Source organism: Melanerpes formicivorus, unplaced genomic scaffold (genome assembly GCF_026170545.1).
Source record: "Melanerpes formicivorus ecotype bairdi unplaced genomic scaffold, bMelFor1.0.p_v2 SCAF_72, whole genome shotgun sequence".
Lineage (NCBI taxonomy): Eukaryota > Metazoa > Chordata > Aves > Piciformes > Picidae > Melanerpes > Melanerpes formicivorus.
In genome coordinates, this window is record NW_027142424.1 from 2035852 (window position 1) to 2056665 (window position 20814).

The window sequence follows — 20814 nt, forward strand, 5'->3', positions numbered from 1 at the left end:
ACATGGCCAGTGGCCCCTGCCTGGGCTCCCCTACCTGCATGGAGCACTTTGATCTTCTCCTCTGCCTCCCCAAGCCGGGCAGCCAAAGTGACCTGTGCTTCCTGCAGCCCCCTGTGAGAGACAGGCATCAGTGATAGGCTGGTGGCACCATGGACATGACAACTTCACGGCCACCCCAGAGAACGTGGAGACCCTCACTCTACCCCATTGCTTGCTGACACTGTGGAAGACCTGCTGGTGGATGCCAGGCTGAGTTCAAGCCATGTGATCCCCTGATTTTAAGAGTTTTATAGCCCTGGGTGTAAAAAAAATTCACTTTGGGCTAAAAATGGTTCTAATCCCTGGGGCTGAGCCCCCTCTGATGGGGGATACAGCAACCCCCCTCTCTGGTAATTAATTGGGGGGGGAAGCAATCAGGGAAAAGTTATTCTGCATTATTTATAGCCTGCACTTGCCAGGAACTTACTTGCAGAGATCTGCAATTTAGGGTTTAAAGATTCCTCATTTGTTTCCCCGTGCAGCGTGTTAAGGAATAACAATGAAGGTTCTAGAGAAAGACAGGAGCTTCCAAATTAAAAGGACATTCAATGAGGGTCATCCCCCAACTTGGACTGAACCCCAAGCAACAACATGTGTTAGGGAAATGGTGCAAGGGGCTGTCAGGAGGGACTTGCCTGGCTCTGCCCACATCCACTACTGCCCAAAATCAATGTGGGATCAGGGATGGATGGATGGATGAATGGGTGATAGAATCATAGAATTGTTTTGGTTGGAAGACACCTTTAAGATCATCGAGTCCAACTTTCAACCTAACACCACCATGGCCATTAAACTATATCCCAAAGTGCCATATCCACACATTTCTTGAACACCTCCAGGGACAGTGACTCCACCACCTCCCTGGGAAACCTATTCCAATGCCTAACCACTCTTTCTGAAATATGATGAATGGGTGGATGGGTGGATGGGTGGATGGATGGGTGGATGGATGGGTGGATGGGTGGATGGATGGATGGATGGATGGATGGATGGATGGATCAGGGAGTGGAGGAAAGGCGCTCAGAGCACCCAGGACTGTGTATCAGGTTTCTGGACAGGATGAGTTTGCCCTTAACCCAGACAGCAAAGAAGGTGCAGAGGGAAGGACAGACAGGACACAGCAGTGGGGACAGAGCCACATGATCCACAGCTCCCCAGATGGTCCCTGTCCCCTGTACTCACGTACTTTTGCTTTTCTGCCTCATTTCTCTGCAGCAAGGCTTCTGTGCACGGAGCTTTGCTGTCAGTGCCGGAGAGCGGGGGCTCAGCTGCTGCTGCGAGCCCAGCTGCCGGCGACGTCCTGTCTCTGCGCTCTGCAGGGGGACAGACACATTTCACACAGCCATGCTGGGGACAGTGGCAAGGGCCATCAAGCCTGGATCATGGACCAGGGAACAAGTCCTGGCCCCTAGACCTGCTGCATCCTGGGGATGCTCACAGGCACTCAGGGGAACCTGGCTGGGGACTGACACTCTTGTCTGACAGGTTAGCCAGTGCTGGATGGTACCTTTGGCAATGATGAGCTCTGGGTGCTTCTTCCAGGGGCGGCTGAGGTCCTTCAGTGGGGGTGGCTCAGGCTCGAGGCGCTGGAGCTGCTGCAGCCGGTCCTCCAGGCTCCGAGCAGCCTCCAGCACAGGAGCAGGGTCTGCAGGACATGGGATGCAGTGTTGAGCTGCAGGGATGCCAACACTGACCCTCTCCCACTTCCCTGGGGACCTGCTGCCCACCTTAGGGCAGCCACTCTCTGCACCTCGCTTCAAACCAGACCAGGTGCTCTCCCATGATGCTGGGTGCTACTGGGACACCTCTTGATCTCACATGGACACCCCTTGATCCCCATGCTTTCCATCACCAGCCTGGAGCGTTGGTGAGGCTGCATGGGGGACATCACCTTCCCAAGTGAGCGGGTGGCCCAAGTGCCACGAGCTGGTAGCCCCCAAATCCCCGGTGGCCCCAGTGCCACCAGCGCTGGCCAGTTTGGGCACAGACAATGGTGGTTTGTGCCGAGGTAAGCAGGTGCATTCCGAGCCGTTCGTCTTCCCTCTGTCAGCATTACACCATCATTAGCTAGTGTCTGCTCAGCAGGGTGTGCCATTATGTCTCCCAGGGCTGATGTAATTATACATTGACATAATTAACCCAGCAAGCCCATTAAGCAGGCCAGCTAAAAATTCATCTATAATTATTTGTTGTGTGCATGCTAATGAGTCCATCTGCACTGCCATTGTACAACATGAACAAATTAATTTACAAGTCTGGATTTTTTAATAAGTTCAAGAAAATGCCTCCTATTGAGCCAGGTTAATATAGGTTTGGAGTTGGGTTTTGGTTTGGCTTTGGGTTTGGTTTTTCTTTAGAAAAGAAGAGGAAAGAAAATAGATCTGAATTCCCCAGGGTCAAAAAGTTAGTCAAACATGAAGTGGGATGGAGCTGGGCACGATACTGTACGGCATGGATGTGTGGCAGGCACCAAAGGGTAAAAAATAGTAACAGTGATGGAAAAAGAATCAAGCAACTGGCTGACTCTGCTCCAAACGGGACATGGAGCAGCACTTCTGCTCAGCAAGTCCCCATCTGAGATGGCAGCAGTGTGGGATGAAGGGAATCTGGTGCCACCATGGGGTTTGCGGTGGTCTGGGACTGCACTGGCACAGCCCAGTGAATGTCAAAGATGCAGGATCATTTCTCATGAAATGAGGCCATGATCCTCTCTGCAAGTGTCCAGCATCAGTGCTCCTTGAGAAACGAAGATGTGTACCCCCCCAATAACGGGATTGGGGGTCCCACCAAGCTGCCACTGCCCTCCCATCCCACAGCATCACTGCTGTGTGGTTCTGGGCCCCATCACAGCACCCACCAAGTGGCTTCCCTGCAGGACCAGCAACTGCCAAACCAAACACACTAATGCCAAAAGGCCCCTGGGAAATCCCTCTTCACAAGGATTGTGCCCCTTTATTTCTGCTGGACAGCACAGAGACCTTATGGATGGGCTGAGATAAGAGTTTTTTGGCCAGATCCCAACGACAGGGACACATCCAGAGGTAAGCACTGAGCCCTGCCAGCACATTGCCAGTTTTGGCACTGAAACAGGCACTCTGCTCCATCTGGGACCCTCTGGGGCTCTCATGCCACCCTTTGGCTCACAGCAGGCCACATCCTAGCATCCAAAGGCTGGTTGCCCCCAAAGGATGCCAGATTTCACCATCAAAGGGAGGGTCACAGCAACATGGCATGGCCCCAACCAGACTGGATGCTCCACAGCTATTAATAACACTTGTAAGAACATGAGCTGAGCTGAGCTAACGATATGGCTAATTAAACTCTGTGCTCTAGGGCCTCAGCTTACAGGTGACAGGGGCTATGGGGTCTCCCCAGCACCCCCTCAGCCCACAAGCCACCTCCATAGGGATAAAGGCCAGGCCAGGACCTGTCTGATCTGCATGGGTAACCTATCCCACCTCTGTGATGGAAATGATACAGCAGGAACCGGCCAAGGCACGAGGCTCTGGGGATTTTTCTTGGGTCATTGTTTTCCATTCCACAAACCACAGCCCTACCACCACAACACAGCCAGGGTGAACCCCTAGTGTGCTGCATCCCAGTTGAAGCTGATATACTGGCATGAAGTGGTCAGGAGTGGAGTTTTAAGAAGGGAAAAGAATAAGTGGTGCTCCAGCTCTACTCCATACACCTGGCTGGTGTGAAGACATCTCTACCACCACATGTGAGACATCCAGATGCACCAAGGGGTGCCAGGACCAGGCACCAAGCTCACACCAAGCTCTCACCAAGCTCACACTGTGCTCATGCTACTTGCAAACAAACCCTTCTGCTGCAGGGTTGGAGAGTGAAAGCTCTCAAAACCAAGTACATCACCTGCTCACACTGAGCCATCACGGATACCACATGCTGTCACACTTTGAGCCACAGGGGAGGACTCAGTATACTGCCCAGGACACAGGGGACAGTCCCGCTATGGGTCCTGGCTACCCTCAGGATTGGGTAGAGGAAATGGTACATCTGAGAAGCAGTGACTCACAAGCCACACAACCAGATGATGGGTGACACGAGAGAGGCATGTGCCAAAACAGGAGGTCAGGGTGCCACACCCTCTAGCACTGCATCTGGGTGCCACAGCATGGCATCACCCACCAATGACACAGACAGCTCATCTGGGAATCAGCAACTCTGTGTCACAAAGAACCTTCCAGCCAGAACCAGGCACCTACTGCTCCGCACGCTCATGCACTGTACCTATACACTAGAGTTATCACCAGGGCTGCCACTAGCTGGCGTTATTGGCCGTCCTTTGGTGGCACCGGCAATGCTGCAGCAGGGATGAGAGCGGGCAGGGGTTCCTGCTGGTACCCCTAGCCCTGACATAGGGAATTTGAGCTCGCGGCTTTTCCCTGTGCTGGAGTAGGTCTGGGCTGCTGATTCTGGACATCCTCATCACTGCACCACACAGCCACTGGAGCAGCTTGAGGTACTCATGCAGTGGTGATATGGGTGCTCATCACCTTTTCCTGGGTATGCAAAACTCCTGGGAGCATTCATGTGTCTGAGGACCAGCAGCTCATTCCTGTGCCAGGGCCTGGCCACTTGACCCAGCCTTCACCAGATGTCTCTGTGCCAGGAGCTGAAGGGTGACATCTCCATGCTGCTGCCTGGCTCGGAGAAGAGCACAGGCCACCCACGGGGCATCTGCGGTGCCTGCACGATTCATCTGTGGTGCGTGTACAGCACACTCACGGTGCTGTCACCTCTCCCACCAGGGCAGCACCTCCTCCATCACCCCATCCCAAACTGCTCAAATGCATCCTACGAAGCCCTCCACGAGTCAACGTCAGCCTTAAATCTAATCATCCCCAACAACAATGACATTAATTATGCTTTTACCACATTTTACTGCTTCCCCCCCTTCCCTTCACGCCACATCTGTGTGAACAATATCCAAAAGATTTACGGTTTTCTCCCGTAATTACAGACACACAGCCAGCTCACTTATCAAAATACTTGCTGAGCAATCAGGCTCCGTTACAGTCTCTGCCAGAGATTTGTGTTGACAGCAGCCATTCAAAGCAAAAAAATGTCGAATCAGGACTTATGTGGTGCTTGGAAAGTGTTCCACAAAGAGTTTGCCTGTCGAAAGACACACGGACACGTAACAGACAGGGGACAAAACAGCAGGCGGGAGGGTGTGGGGAGAGGGAAGCAAGAGGTGGGTGCTGGGAAAGAGCAGAGAGAAGGGAGGAGAAAGAGGAGGGGTACAGAGAGCAGAGGGGAGCAGTTTTGAGGTGTGGGGAAGTGTGCATCAATGTGCATGCGTGTGCAGGCAGGAGGAGCACGGCAGGTGAGTGTGGGGAGGTGGGGAAAGAAGATAACTGGGTTCTGGAAACTGAGCTGACATTTGGTTCTTGTAGCACAGGAGAAAATTTAATGAGGACAAAAATATGTCTCCCTAATTCCCCTAAGAAATCATTAAAACATTTTGTTATTCCTAAATGTCTGGAAAATGAATTAGTGGCCCTGCAGGAGCCCTTCTGCGCATCTTCAGCAGTTTGCAGCTCTCCCTTCTCACCATGACAGGGGATGCTCCGCACCGCAGCCAACCCCCCAGCTCAGAGCATGGCAGAGCCCATGGCGGGGAGTGGGGAGCAGAGGGAAGTGGGTTCCTAGCCCTTCACCCACAGCCCCTCATCCAGCTCTAGCACCAACTCCACCAACACAAGCCTCAGGGCTGCCCTGTGCCTTGGTTTCCTGCTTTGAGTGGTGCCCCAGATGGCGGGGGTGTGTGTTACACCCCAAACCAGTGATGAACTGAGGAAAGCCGGTGGCAGGAGCCGTGCTGCGAGACAGTGGTCGGCCGCTTTGGTTAACTTACCGTCAAACAGACAACTGGGGATAGCCGCAGTGTTATTACAAGGGCTGAGCAAATGTATTCCTTTCCTAATGTCAAGATGCATTTGGCTCAGGGGCTGAAACACAGCGATGGCAAAAGCTGTTTCCACTCCTCTCTTCGGCTGGGATCTCCAGAGCACCATGCAGTGAGCAGAGGTTGGTGATGCCGGCCGCACCAGGGATGGGGAGGGCAGCCCTGCCAGGATCCTCGCTGGCTCCTCTCAGCACTGGCAAGCGACTCGTTAGGCAGCCAGGTCGCCACCACGTTGCTTACCTGGAGCTTGGATTAATTGCTTGTACACGCTCAGGAAAGCCGTCTCAGCCTCCTTGCTTCTCTTACTGAGTGCGATCACCTGCGGGGAGATAGAAAAAGAGGCTCAGAGATGGGTTTGGAGGAGGAAAAGAGCTCTCCCGGGCCACCGCAACTGATGCCACCCATGACTGGCCCACGGGTCCCCCCACTGGCACAGCTCAGCGCCCCGTGCAGCCGCTCGCTGCCTGCGGCTAAACTCCTCACGCCGCTGCCATGTCACGTCGCCCTGAATCATTGATGTGCTCTGAGTAAATGAAAATTATAATTTAATGTCGGCGCTTAAATAAGAAATAAAGCAGCCTGCCCGTTGTTGCGCTCGCCGGGCCACATCCAGCACGCGGCGCCTCCCCAGACACCGTCTCCCAGCATGATCCACGAGCAGAAGCGTTGCTCATGCTGGGATGGGGACATCTCCTCTCGCTCGTGTCCCTGCCCAGGTGCTGGTGCTGCTGGCCTGGGCTGGGCGGGGAGATGGCACACAGCATTGCTAATAACCCAACAAGAGATTAATCTGCCACCCGCTCCCATCCAATATTTATGAGCATGAATCATTTACTCCCCTTAATTTTTCAAGGCACGCCAACACTGCAGGGAGGGGGCTGCTGCCCACCGGGCTCCAGTGCACTTTGTTGGCCGAGGGATCTCTTCCTACCTCAGCACATCCAACCCCATTTGAAAAGGGACTGGCTGCTGGTGGCACATAAAGATCTGTGTCCCTGCCACAATAGGCACAGCAGCCAGGGATATAGGTGACCCATTCGCAACTGGAAAACACCAAATTGATCCAAAATGGATCAAAACTGGACAGGCTGGAGAGTTGGGCAGAGGGGAACCTCATGAAGTTCAACAAAGATAAACGTAGAGTCCTGCAGCTGAGAAGGAATAGACACTTGCACCAGTACAGGTGAGGGGTTGACCTCCTGGGAAGCAATTCCATGGAGAAGGACATGGGAGTGACGGTGGACAAGGCAGACTAGTCAATTAATCCCCTCCTAAGCCACCGATGGGCTAATTATCAAACAAAGCCCAAACTTCACACCTCAGCCCAGTGGCAGCTCCCCCATGCTGGAGCATCTTTCCCTTCTCAGTGCCAGCAGAGCTCCTGGCTTTCCCCACCTGCCCGGCTGGCGCTGGTTTGTCATTCAAAGTCAACACAAGGCACTCATTTGTAAGCCAGAAGCCACCTGAGCAAACCGCCTTCTCCTTCCCCGCTTGCAGGCACTGGAGCACAAAGATCATTTTTCTATTGTTAAAATTGTATAAGCCGGGCTTTTTATAGCCTCTCGTACACAAACCTACTTTCTCTGCGCGCATTTTGAGTGGAGGAGGAATCTGGGGGCTTTTCTTCAGTGTTCTGCGAAAATGCTTGGCTTCGGGGTGCTTTAAAATAATAATAGTAAAGAAGGGAAGAGAGGGGGGAGGCAGCAAGCAGGGAGCGGTGCTGCCTGTGTATGGCAGCAGGATGGAAGCCTGTTTACTGAATGCACCAGCATTGGGGTGACACTGGGAGCCCTGCCAGGGCATCTGTTGGGGTGTTCATAGAACCACAGAATCCATTAGGATGTTCAGAGAACCACAGAATCCATCAGGATGTTCAGAGAACCACAGAATCCTAGAACTGTTGAGGTTGGAAGAAGTCTTTGAGATCATCGAGTCCAACTGATCACAAAGAGCTTGCAGTCGCACCACCACTAGTGCTAAGCTGGTACCACAAACCATATTCCTCAGCACCACTTCCACAAGTCTTTCAAATCCCTCCAAGGATAGTGACTCCACCACCTCAGTGGGCAGCCTGTTCCAGGGCCTGAGAACCCTTTCTGGGAAGAAATTTTTCCTAATACTCAACCCAAACCACCCTTGGCACAACTTGAGACCACTTCCTCTTGTCCTGCCACAGTCAGTTTGTGTTGGGGAGCTCCATGGCATCAACCCTCTATGACCCTCCTGAGTTTATTGCATCCAAGGGAATTTGCACAGCAGGACAGGGCAGGAGCTGACGAAATGGTCCCCAAATGCCTTCTATGATGAAATAGCCCTGGATGCTATGTAGAAAACTGCAGTTCCCATGGCTCCAGTTAAGTTGCTGATGGTAATTAGTGAGTGGGAAAATGTTACACATGCATCTCCCAGGATGGGGCTGGACTGAGTGGTGGGTCAAGCCTTCACATGAAGTTGATGGAAAGCTGGATTGTCCCCAGTGATCCCACAGAGAGGCAAGATTCATGGGAGCACAGTGTGAGGTTGCTGAAGGCTCCTGCCCACCCTGGAGCCACAATATTCCCAGCAGAGGATTCTCAGATCTCCATGGGGATTGCTGAGGTGAGGGATAGGCTTCAAGGTTTCCTCTTGGAAAACACTTTGGCTCTGTGATCTGACTTCAGGAATAAAATTCAGTACAAACAGCCCAATTGGGAGGCCTGGGCCAGTTCCTCCCTGCTGGCACAGGTTGGGACTGCATGGGTGGCAGGCACAGGTGACAGACAGGTGAGAACATATCAGGGCTGGCCCTTTGCTCTGCACCCTTTGGTGGATGCCACCTCAGAGAAGATAGAATTATGATTCTTTTTGAGATCATTAAGTCTAACTTTTAACCCAGCACTCCAGGTTACCACTAAACCATGTCCCTCAGCATCACATCTCCACAGCTTTTAAATCCCTTCAGGGATGTGGACTCCACCACTTCCCTGGGCAGTGTGATCCAGGGCTTGACAACCCTTTCAGGGAAGAATTTTTTCCTAATATCCAACCTAAACCACACTGCTCTTCTTCATATAGAGCTGAATAAATATCTAGAAAAGCCCACATTAGCCCTGAAATCAAGATTTTGTAATAAAACCCCTCAAATCCTTGCTTTTTTTGTGGCAGAGGTCAGGACCAAACCCTGTACCCTTATCTGAGAGAGCAACACCATCAACACCCTGCTAAAATGAGGAAAAAAAATGGCTAAAACTTGAGGAGGGTAGATTTGGAGTAGACATTAAGAATAAATTCTTTACAGTGAGGGTGGTGAGACACTGGAACAGGTTGCCCAGGGACATCATGGATGCTCCCTTCCTGGAGGTATTTAAGGCCAGTCTGGATGGGGCCTTGAGGAAGCTGGACTAGTGGAAGGTATCCCTGCTCGTGCAGGGGAGTTGGAACTAGATGATCTTGAAGGTCCCTTCCAACCCAAACCATTCTATAAATCTGTGAAAAATGGCAGAACTGAATGTCCCCACAAGCAGCCCAGGCTCAGCAGGGTCAGAAAAACCTGTACCCCCATCTAAGAGAGCAACATTTTGCTCTCTACAACTACCTGAAGGGAGGTTGTAGACAGGCGGATGTTGGTCTCTTCTCCCAGGCAGCCAGTACCAGAACAAGAGGACACAGTCTCAGGCTGCACCAGGGGAGGTTTAGGCTGGATGTTAGGAAGAAGTTCTATACAGAGAGAGTGATTGCCCATTGGAATGGGCTGCCCAAGGACGTGGTGGAGTCACCATCATTGGAGGTGTTCAGGAGGAGACTTGATGGGGTGCTTGGTGTCATGGGTTAGTTGTTTAGGTGGGTTGGATTGGTTGATGGGTTGGATGCGATGATCTTGAAGGTCACTTCCAACCTGGTTTATTCTATTCTATTCTATTCTATTCTATTCTATTCTATTCTATTCTATTCTATTCTATTCTATTCTATTCTATTCCAATAAAAAAAATGCTAACATCCCCAGCATCCTGCTAAAAATAGGAGAAAAAGGCTAAAAACCGGGGGAGCTGAATACCCGTGGCTCAGCAGGGTCCGGACGGCTTCATCCCCACTCCCCTCATCGCTGCAATGCCCATCAGCGATGGCAAACCCACCGCCAGCCACTCTCCCTCGGCCCACAAAGCTCTGCCTCCACATTATATATCCACATACTATTAATCCCTATTTTTTCCCCCCTCCATCTCCCTTCCACAGCATCCACGGGCTCAAGGTGAGGCACGGCAGCGGCGCAGGATCGCCGCCGTGTGATAAATTACATTTACGCGCTGGGTCCTTTTCATGGCTGGTGACTTTCCAGCAAAGCAATTATCACTGTAGAATGCGTAATAGCCTAATTAATTACTATTGTCAGGCTGGCCTCTGTGCCATGATTATACCTTCCGAAGCCAACTTTTTAAACATTTGGAAGCAGAAATATTATTATAATTGACTGACAAAATGGTAAAACTCCCCCGGCACAGCCGATCCTCCTCCCGGCACGGCGGCAGGGACCGACTGTCTGAGCAGCTCCCCTCCGAAGGCGCGGGATTTGCATCGCACCGGCGCTGAGTTTATTCTTATATCCATGAGATCAAGTGCAGGATAAGTAGTGGGTTATTTCCATCTAAATACTGGTAGCAGTAAACCACAAATGAGCTCTTTTTCAGCAGAGAGGAACAGCTGTCGGGGGAGAAAGAGGCAGCAGAGACCCCAAATGTTGAAGAAAACTGATGAAAAAATAACATTCAAGCCCTTGCTATTTTCCTCGCTTTTTTATTTCTTCTCTTTTCTTTTTTGTTTCTGCTGATGTGTAAAGAAGTTGGGGAGAGCAGGAGAGTAGAGGGGTGAGGGGAGAGAGCCTGGGAGGAAGCTGCTGTCCTTGGGCAGGTGTTTAAATGGTTTCCAGTTTATGCCCATCGCCCCTTGTCCTGTTACCAGGGCCCACTGAAAAGGGTCTGGCCCTCTTGCCCCCCTTCAGGTCCTGTACCTCTTGCTGAGCATTGAGCAGATCCCCTCTCAGGCTGCTCTTCTCCAGGCTAAACAGCCCCTGGTCTCTCAGTCATTCCTCCTCACAGAGATGCTCCAGTTCCCTCAGCATCTTCAGAGCCTCCACTGGACTCTGTCACTCCAGAACTGGACTCAGTAATGCAGCTGTGGCTTCACTTAGGGCAGTGTTGAGGGGAGAAGAACCTCCCTCAACCTTATAGTCACACTCTTCTTAATGCATCCCAGAATACCATTGGCCTAGGCTATGACGGCACATGGCTGGCACACAACCACAAACCCATCACGCACCCACACAGACCCACTGCACACCCACAGACCCATCACACAGTCACATTGTGCCTTCACATCCTCACCGCACACTCTCACAGGTGCACCACACATCCACAGACCCATCACACACAGACTCATCACACCCTCCCAGACCTGTCACACCCTCCCAGACCCATCACACACTCACAGACCTGTCACACCCTCCCAGACCCATCACACACCCATACACCCATCACACACTCACAGCCCCATTACACATCCATAGACCACTCACACTCCCCCAGACCTGTCGCACACTCACACACCCATCACACAGACCCATCACACTTTCACAGACCCATCACAGTCCCCCATTCCCACCCTCTGCCCACCCCTCTGAAGGCAGCACCAGCTCAGCCCATTTTCAGGAGGCCAAAAAGATCAATAATATAAAAATAAAGCCTGAAAATTCTAGTTAAAGGGAACATCACAGAAAGATGTTGTTCACGTTCCTGATTCAGAGCTTTAAAAAAAAGAGAGAGAGAGAGAAAGAATCAATCGAAGTTCTTCAGCTGATGTTATTTCTAATGAGCAATGCAGCGAGAGCTCTGCACATAACTGCTTAACGGAGAGAAAAAAAAAGCATTAATAATTTACTTCATAAAGCTCAGGGTCCCGAACGCAAGAAAATTGCTGCTGGTTCTTAATTTTGTTGTAATACTTCCTGACAAGTTCAATGATGCTTTGGCAAAGTTCCTGCCAACACAAGCAGGGGATGCTCAGCTCATTGGATTCGTTTTCTTCCCTTTTTCCACAGCATCCTGAGCCGGCTGGCACCAGGAGAAGGTGACAGGGCTTTTCCCTTTCTCCACACCACAGGATTCCCTTGGTGAGCCTCTTCCTGACACCCACCCTGAGGTGAGCTATAACCTCTTGCCGTCGTGTTGCAATTAGGGAAAATATTCCAACCTTATATTACCACCTCCAGTAATGTAACTTAATACACTTCCTTCTCACTGGCTGATTTAATTGAAAATTGTTCTTGCTTTTTTTCTTCTTCCTTTTTTTCCCTTCCTTCCCCCCCCCCTCACCCCCCTTCATTATTTTTTATTCCCATATTTCTTCTTCATTTATTTTTTTCAGTGCATTTGCTGACAGTTGGCAACTCCAAACCATCTGCTACCGACACACACGCCAAAATAAAAAGCTTCCGCATCGAACCCAAAGCAACTTGAAGGAGCAAGAAGGTTTCTGACCATTTGGCACAAGAAGGTTAATTCCCAGCAGGACCAGATTCCCTGCAAGCCCACAAAACCATTTTCCTGCAAAATTCTACAACTACCTGAAGGGGGGTTGTAAACAGGCAGAGGTTGGTCTCTTCTCCCAGGCAGCCGTTGGTCTCTTCTCCCAGGCAGCCAGCACCAGAACAAGAGGACACAGTCTCAGGCTGCACCAGGGGAAGTTCAGGCTGGAGGTCAGGAGGAAGTTTTACACAGAGAGAGTGATTGCCCATTGGAATGGACTGCCCGGGGAGGTGGTGGAGTCGCCGTCACTGGAGGTGTTCAGGAGGAGACTTGACAGGGTGCTTGGTTACATGGGTTAGTTGATTAGGTGGTGTTGGGTGATAGGTTGGATGCGATGATCCTGAGGGTCTCTTCCAACCTGGTCTATTCTATTCTAGTCTAGTCTAGTCTATTCTATTCTATTCTATTCTATTCTATTCTAATTATTTTCCTGCAAAACTCCGCAGAATTCCCTGGGTGACAGCAGTGCAGAGAGGCAGAGAAGCTGGGCAGAGATGTCTGCATCCTCAGCATGGATGACGTGGGGTGATGAAGGGAGTTCCCAGTGGTCCCCAGGTTCAGGATGGAGCCGGGATGGAGCTGGGATGAAGCTGGGCTGGCCCCAGCACCCCCAGCGCTGGCAGTCGCACCCTGAGCATCTCAAAGTTTCACCTCGCGCTTAGCAGAACAAAACTTTTAATTTAGATGTTTTCATCTATCTATCAGATTAAAAAAAAAAATAATATAAAATTAAAAAAAGTTTAAAATAATGACTGTAATAAATGAAGGTAATTAATTGTAGTTTGTTCCTTTACTGTCTAGTCAGCTTAATTTTACCTTTTCATCTAATAATGAGAAAATAATTTTTGTGCTCTGAGGGTTAATGATATGTAACTGCAAGAGCTGCTAATTGCATGTTGCAAACTATTCATCAAAATCCCCATCTGCGCTACTTGATTATGTTTGCTAAATTATTGCTTTGAATTATCTTTCATAAAGCAACTTTTGTAATTAGCAGGGCTTTCGCTTTGCTCTTTTCTCCGTCGCAAGGAGATTCAAACTTTGGCCGTCTCAAGCTGTTGCCATGAAAGCGCCGTCGCGGACAGCTTCTGGTGAGAGAAAGAAGCTGCCCTGGAGATAATTGAGGGGGGGAAATAAAAGCTGGGTTTATTCACTCTGGGTAAAATCTATCCTCCTGGCTCCAGTCCCCTTTCCCCAAGAGAAAAAAAATATATAGAGGGAGGAAGGATTTAGGAGCCTAAATGTATCTGGGATGTGTTTGGGAATGGCAGAGAGAAACGGTCCACAGAGTCCATCCGCTGCCAGCTGGGTTAAGATCTCAACGTTATTCTCGTTCTTCCCTTCCAATGTAGAAGGAGGAGCAGAGGGGAAAGGCTCTCTCTTCATCACCCAGCTTTTCCAGGCTCCCCCCCAGGAAGCAAGGGATGGAGCACACTGCTCTCCCAGGTAAATGTGTGAGCGCTGGAAAGTGGGATGTGAGGTGGAATGTACTAGAGAATTGTGTTAAAAATGGGGGAAAGAAGGGGGAAGTACTAGAGAATTGTGTTAAAAATGGGGGAAAGAAGGGGGAAGTACTAGAGAATTGTGTTAAAAATGGGGGAAAGAAGGGGGAAGTACTAGAGAATTGTGTTAAAAATGGGGGAAAGAAGGGGGAAGGAGGAAAAAAAGGGGGAAAGGGGAGGAGAAAAGAAGGAGAGGTAAAAGAAGGGAAGAGTTGGGCAAAAGAAGGGAAAGAAGGGGGGAGAAAGAAGGGAGGAAAAGATGAAATAGGAAACAAAAAAAAAAGAAAATATAAAAAGAGAGAAAAATAGGATAAGGGGAAAGGAAGGGGGAAAAGGGAAAAGGATGGGGGGGAAAAGGGGAAATAAAGAAAAAAGAGGGGAAGGTGGGGGAAAGAAGGGGAAAGGGGAGAAAAAAGGCAAAGGTGGGGGGGAAATGGAGGGGAAAAGAGAATAGAGAAAAAGGGCAAAATACTTTAAAAGTAAGGGAAAAGGAAAAGGCAGGGGAAAGAGGAAAATGGAAAAAGCAGGGTGGGGGGACAGTGAGAGAAAATAGTGGGACAAGAAGATTTAGGGGGGGAAAAAAAGAAAGAAAGAAAAAAGAAAAAGAAAAGGGGAAAATGGGTACAAAAGGGGGGAAAGAGGAGGATCAAAAAAAGAGTCTGCATGGCTCCTGGAGCCTTGCCCTCAGCAGCACTCAAGTCCCCATCCCACGCCACCTGGCACAGAAGCAACCAAGAAACCCAGCCTCAAGGCACTGGAATCCACCTTTTGGGATAAAATCCCCTAAAACATCCTTTGGAAAAAGCACCCTGAGAGGGGAGAGGCAGGCAGCTGAGCTGAGAATCGTATCACGCTCTCCCAGCACTATAAATCCCCCATCCTGAGCCACTTGGGTTGGGGAACAGGCTGGGGCTCCCCAAAGGGCATCACTCACGCTCCTGGAGCAGATCTAATGAAGACTATCTGAAAAAATGCAGTATTTAAAGGACTGAAAATGTATTCCTATTGTTATCACTCTCTTTTATGTGTTTATGCATAGTGCATCGGAATGAATCAATACTGGATAGCCCTATAAATAAATGAGCGTATCAGTAAACCTGGTAATAAAATGAAGTGATGAAAAATATGGAAATCAGGAGCATTTGTGTAAATCCACTTATTGTTTACTTTAATATTTTCTTATGCAGTTTCCGTAGCTCCAAAGAGGCAGATTTAAAACCAGGTAATGCTCAGCAGATGACAGATCCTAATGTGTCGCTGCCGGCAAGCTCCGAGTGCCGGCAGCTCTCCAGGGGCTTCCATCGAAGCACATTAGAGGAGCTGAGAAAGTAGCCCCTGAAGAGAGAGTGCTAGGAAATCAGGGAGAAGAAGAGGTATCCTGAAGTGCAACACACCTCACCAGCATCAAGAAGCAAAGCCAAGGTATTCACGGAGCAACAGAGATGCAGTAAGGTTATGGGGTTCAGGAGCACCTGGGTCAGCCTGGATGAGGAAGTGAAATGCATTCTGCAGCCATGTGGTAGGCTAGGAGTATGTAGGCCCACCCCAGTGCTTGGCTCTTCCTCAGACTGCTTGTTGCAACCTCATCTGGTGCATCCTGGACATGTCATGGCATCTCCTGATCATGCTGAGGCACCTCCTGGCCACACCATGGCACTTCCTGGTCACATCATGCCACCTCCTAGCCACGCTTTGGCACCTTCCAGTCACATCAACAGCATCCCCTGATACACCATGGCACCCCCCAACCACACTATGACACCTCCTGCACTGTGGCATCTCACAGCCATTCCACAGCATCTTCTGGACACACCACAGCACTTCCTAGTCATTCCATGGCACCTCCTGGCAATGATGGCTCCTTCTCCTTCCTGAAAGTTCTCCAAGCAGGGCCACCATCCCTGGTGTCCTGCAGGATAAATCAGGGAGCTTGTTAGCAATAGGGCCTTGCCCGCACCCCTACACAAGTATGGCATAAGGATCACTTGGCACTCTCCAGGAGACAAAGAAGACAGATTTTTATCAGCTGCAGAAACCCCTCAGGGGATGGGGACTATGACCCTGTGTCTTGGCCACACCAAGTCAGATCTAGTCCATTCCACCCAGGGCTCATCCCTTCTTATTTCAACCCCACCAGGAGCCAATGGGGCGGGATGGGATCATGGGGGAGCAAGGGCAAGTCCTGCCTGCTCCCCTGCCCACCCCTCCTTTGAGCATCCCCCCATAAGGTTGCCAGTTTTTCCTCCCACCCAGGCAGGCAGAGAACACCCCTCCCCACACAGCCTCCAAGAAAAGCTATTTTAGAATTGCTCTTTTTTTTTTTGACTCCCTTCACATCTTTTTTTAATTTTATATTGCCTTTTTTTTTATCATAACCAACTCGTCTCCCCCCATCTGGGCTGCGAGCTGGGTGCCAGCATCTTGCACAGTGCCGAATGCTCAACGTTTGCTTTTTATAAACTCAAAACCCAAAGCTTCCTCCTGTGCTGCCAGGAGGCATCCAGGAGGCTGCTGTGTCCCCTCACAAAGTCCCTCTGTCCCCACCAGGACCTAGCTCTGTCCATCCAATGGAGATAGTGGAGTCAGCAAGAGACAGAAATTCCACGTAACACAAGGTTACAGGCTATCATTTATCTTTGTGGCTAATTAGCTTCCCTTCTGGAGAGCTGGACAGAGAGGAACCTCGTGAAGTTCAACAAGGGCAAGTATAGAGTCCTGCACTTGGGGAGGAATAACCCTCTGCACCAGTATAGGTGAGGGGTTGACCTGCGGGTGCTGGAAAGCAGCTCCATGCAGAAAGACCTAGGAGTGCAGAGGGACAACAGGTTCACCATGATCTAGGGACCTGAAGTATTTCTGTGAGGAGCAACATTGAAATACCTGGGGATGTTTAGCCTGGAGAAGAGCAGACTGAGAGGAGATCTGATCAGTGCTCAGCTAGAGCTAAAGGGTTGCGGACAAGAGAATGGGGCCAGACTCTTGTCAGTGGTGCCCAGTGACAGGACAAGGGGCAACAGGCACAAACTGGAACCCAGCGGGTTCCAACTGAATGTGAGGCGAAAATTCTTTGCTGTCAGGCTACTGGAGCCCTGGAGCAGACTGCCCAGAGAGGATGTAGGGTCTCCTTTTCTGGAGAGATTCCAAACCTACCTGGACCTTGTGATCCTGAGCAACCTGCTGTGAGTGACCCTGCTTTTGCAGGGGGTTGGGCTGGATGATCTTGAGAAGCCCCTTGCAACACCCACCGTGCTGGGATTGATCTCAGTCAGTTCTCAAAAATCTAGTTGCCAGGGTGGGAAATCCACCCTCCTGCTGAGTTAATTCCCCACCAGCAAATCTCAACTACCTCAGGTACATTTTTCTTTAATTCCCAGCTGAGTTCAATTAAATGTTTCTGAGACCCTGCGCTTCCCCCCACCATGCTGCCAGCACCGAGGCAGCGGAACGAAGCTCCTTCTGGAACAAAACAAAAACAAAAGGAGGAGGAGAAAAAAATAAAAGAGGAAGGGGAAGACAAAAAAAATATTAAAATAAAGGTGCTTTAGTAAGGTTGGGGGGGTTAAGATTGCAGGAATATAATTCCCCCAGCCTGCTTCTGCTCTGTGTGGCGCAGCCAGGGCGCGTTGGCAGTATCGACAAGGGGGTTTATATGAATAATTGAAGAAATTCTGTATTCCCCGCAAAAGAAAAGGCAAGCAGAGAGAGTTGTTGAGATAATCAGGAGCTGGCTAATCAATATTCTCAGCCCCAGCCTCCTCCACGCTTCTCCAAAAGGAGCAGTGCCATAAGCTCATCAGTAACTGTAAAAAAACATCGCACTCCGAGTGTCAAAATAGTCAAGCACAGCATATTGTATTGCCAGATTTCCCTCCCGGTCCACCCCGGTGCCAGATTCCATCCATCAGCAGGGAGGGAAGCCACCCAACGATGACTGACTTACACTTAAATGTTCATAAATAAGGGTTTAAGATATAGATGGCTTTTTAATTCTGGTGAATAGCAAAAAAAAAAAGAAAAAAAGAAAAAGGAAAAGGAAAAAATGCTGAGGTTGATGTGCTGCACTGCAGCCTCTTGGGTGCTCACAGGTAAATCCCACAGCCTGGCTGTGCTGGGGGATGCCCTGGTCCCTATCCGGCTTCTATCGTGGTGAAAACAGCCAGAAAGAATTTTTTTCTTCTGGCACCATAAAGGGTGGCAAAGCCTTTGTCTGCTGGGGAGATATGGCGAGAGAATGTATCCCTGCCGTGGAAACCTCATTAGACAGCCTCTAATTACTGCCCTGCAGTCGGCGGGAAGAGACAGGAACCGTAAAACCTGAGCAGGGAGCAGGGAGCCTATTAATTGCTTTTTGATAAATTGAGGGTCAAGGTGCTGCTGCGGGAGGTTGGGAGGTGCCTGCGTGGGGCTTGGTGGCTGGCCCGTCCCCAACTCACCTGGCCCCCAAAACAGGCATATTTAGGGCAAATTGGATTTGTAAGGGAAGGAGCTGCCACCTCAGCCGGTCCTGTCTGTGAGACCTGCAGTTTGCTCCATCTGTGGGCTGTGACCCCCACGCTCAGCATGGAGCCAGCTTTGCACCACGGGGGATTTAAGCCACAACTGCCTGAGTCACAGGGGATCGCTTCCTCCCTGGCATCACTAAAACCCCATCTGGCCGTGCTGCGGTGGGATGCGCAGCAGGAGAAGACACAGCACACGGTGGCCACCACCATCCCCTGGTAGATGTACTGCGGGGCAGGTGGGGTGAGCCCAGCCATCCATCACTCCCTACGCCTTATGTAAATCCATGATGCTAAAGATGTATGGAGCCAATTACCAGGGGTCAGCGGCGGGTGCGAAACGCAGCCAGCGAAGCTCCTGGTCTCCAATGAATTTGCAGGAGATTGCCGGCTTACTGCCTTTTATTGGACAATATAAATATTTCACTGTTATATAAAAAAATATTGGCGAGAAAGCAGATAAACCCCAGTCCTGTGTGTATACAGAGAAGCAGGGAGTGAAAAACGGCCGTCAGCAGCTTTTTAATGGCCTTGTGGTGCAGTACGGGAACATGGTTTGGGGAAGGGATGACTGCAGTGAAATCAGGGGACCTCCAGGACCCCCATCCTAGACCCACTGGGACTATGCTGGGAAGAGGAGTGATGCTGGTAACACAACCCAGACACACAGACAGTGGTGTAGTTCGTGGGGTCGGTTCTTGATCTGCATGTGATGGAGATAAAGACGTGCGTGTGGAAACCTTAGAGGCTCAACATCATTCCCAAGAAACAGATACTGCCCTCAAGCACAGGGCTGAGCCTGTGCCCACCAGAGAGGAAAGGTCAGGAATGGCCTTGCCATACAGATGAGTCCCAAAAGCATTTTTGTCATTAATCACAGAATCTCAACATGGCAGGGGTTGGAAGGGACCCTCTGGAGATCTTCCAGCCCAACCCTCCTGTTAAAGCAGGGTCACCCACAGCAGGTTGTTCCAGATTGCAATGTTGAGGTGGGTTTGGAATCTCTCCAGAGAAGGAGACTCCATAACCTCTCTGGGCAGCCTGCTCCAGGGCTCCAGCACCCTCACACCAAAGATGTTTTTCCTCATGTTCAGATGGAATCTCCTGGATTCCAGTTTGTGCCTGCTGCCCCTTGTCCTGTTGCTGGGAACCACTGAGAAGAGTCTGGCCCCATCCTTTTGCACCCCACAGGCCCTTTAGCTGTTACTGAGCATTGATAAGATTCCCTCAAAGGCGGCTCCTCTCCAGGCTCCACAGCCCCAGGGCTCTCAGCCTTTCCTCCTCACAGAGATGCTCCAGACCCCTCAGCATCTTTGTAGCCTCCACTGGACTCCCTCTTCATAGTTCCCTGTCTCTCTTGAACTGGGAGAACTGGACATAACTTGTCCTTTTGGGATCATCTGTCCCCATCTGCAGCCCACTGTGCCAGCAGAGGACATCCTTGTTTCGTGCTCACCAATATATCAACCCTTCCCCATGACAATAAAGCAGGAGAAAAGAAAAAATAGAAAGCCTCTCGGAATCGATCGTTCTTTCTCTCCCTCTCTCTCCACCTATATTTTATTAAAAACTTTAGCATCAATATTAATGTTTAAATCCTCACCAAGCTGAGTTTAATTACCTGTAAACTGCATCCACAGCTACGTGGACTTTGCTCCTTGCTGCAGTAAATACAACTGAGGAGGAGCAGTGCCTACATCTTCAAGCATCACATTCCTGTCCCTGTATCCAGCACCTTGGCTCTCAGCAGCATCACTGGTCACACTAGGAGGGGATATTGGGTGACAGAGATTGAGCCATGGCAGGATCTAACCAGGGTTGGAGGCAAAAGGAGAAGGGAGAAAAGAGAGAAGGGGAAAACTGGGATCCTGGGAAGAAAATAATGCAGAACTACAAAACATCTGGGGCTCCTGCTGCCAAAAGGAATCTGCTGTCAGCCACCATGTGAACCACAACGTTTGGGAGGAGGGAGAAGGCATTGAATGGAGCCTATTAGTGGCTGAGGATGATGAATAATTTGCAGGAGCTGCTCTTGAGCCAGCGGCAGGTTCACTGATGGCTGATGCCGTGGGCTGGGAACTGGAGAGAAACCAACTGAGCCTGAGACCAGACCTCACTTAACCCACCCAGCAGCCATCTCTGCTTTGCCCCCTGTGCATGGTCCTGCAGTGCAGATGCTGAGCCATAAGGTGGACAAGTTGGACATGAGCCAGCAATGTGTCCTCACAGTCAAGAAGGCCAATGGTCTCCTGGGATGCATTAAGACAAGTGTGGCCCGCAGC

At 50.4% G+C, this 20814-nt stretch overlaps 1 protein-coding gene across 5 annotated transcripts in view; it reads right to left on the reverse strand.

Annotated features, from left to right (window-relative positions):
• The window catches only part of CUX2 (cut like homeobox 2), an 82540-nt gene that overhangs the window by 13766 nt on the left and 47960 nt on the right, over window positions 1–20814 (reverse strand). For 3 of the 5 annotated variants that reach the window (XM_068163409.1, XM_068163407.1, XM_068163406.1), the window contains exons 2-5: window positions 5924–6293; window positions 1547–1684; window positions 1226–1352; window positions 35–111 (exon numbers count right to left, since the gene is read on the reverse strand). In XM_068163409.1, the coding sequence (XP_068019510.1) occupies window positions 35–111; window positions 1226–1352; window positions 1547–1684; window positions 5924–6083 (502 nt within the window). In that variant the 5' untranslated portion in view covers window positions 6084–6293. The remainder of the gene's footprint in view (window positions 1–34; window positions 112–1225; window positions 1353–1546; window positions 1685–5923; window positions 6294–20814) is intronic. The other 2 variants (XM_068163411.1, XM_068163410.1) reach the window with 1 other exon arrangement.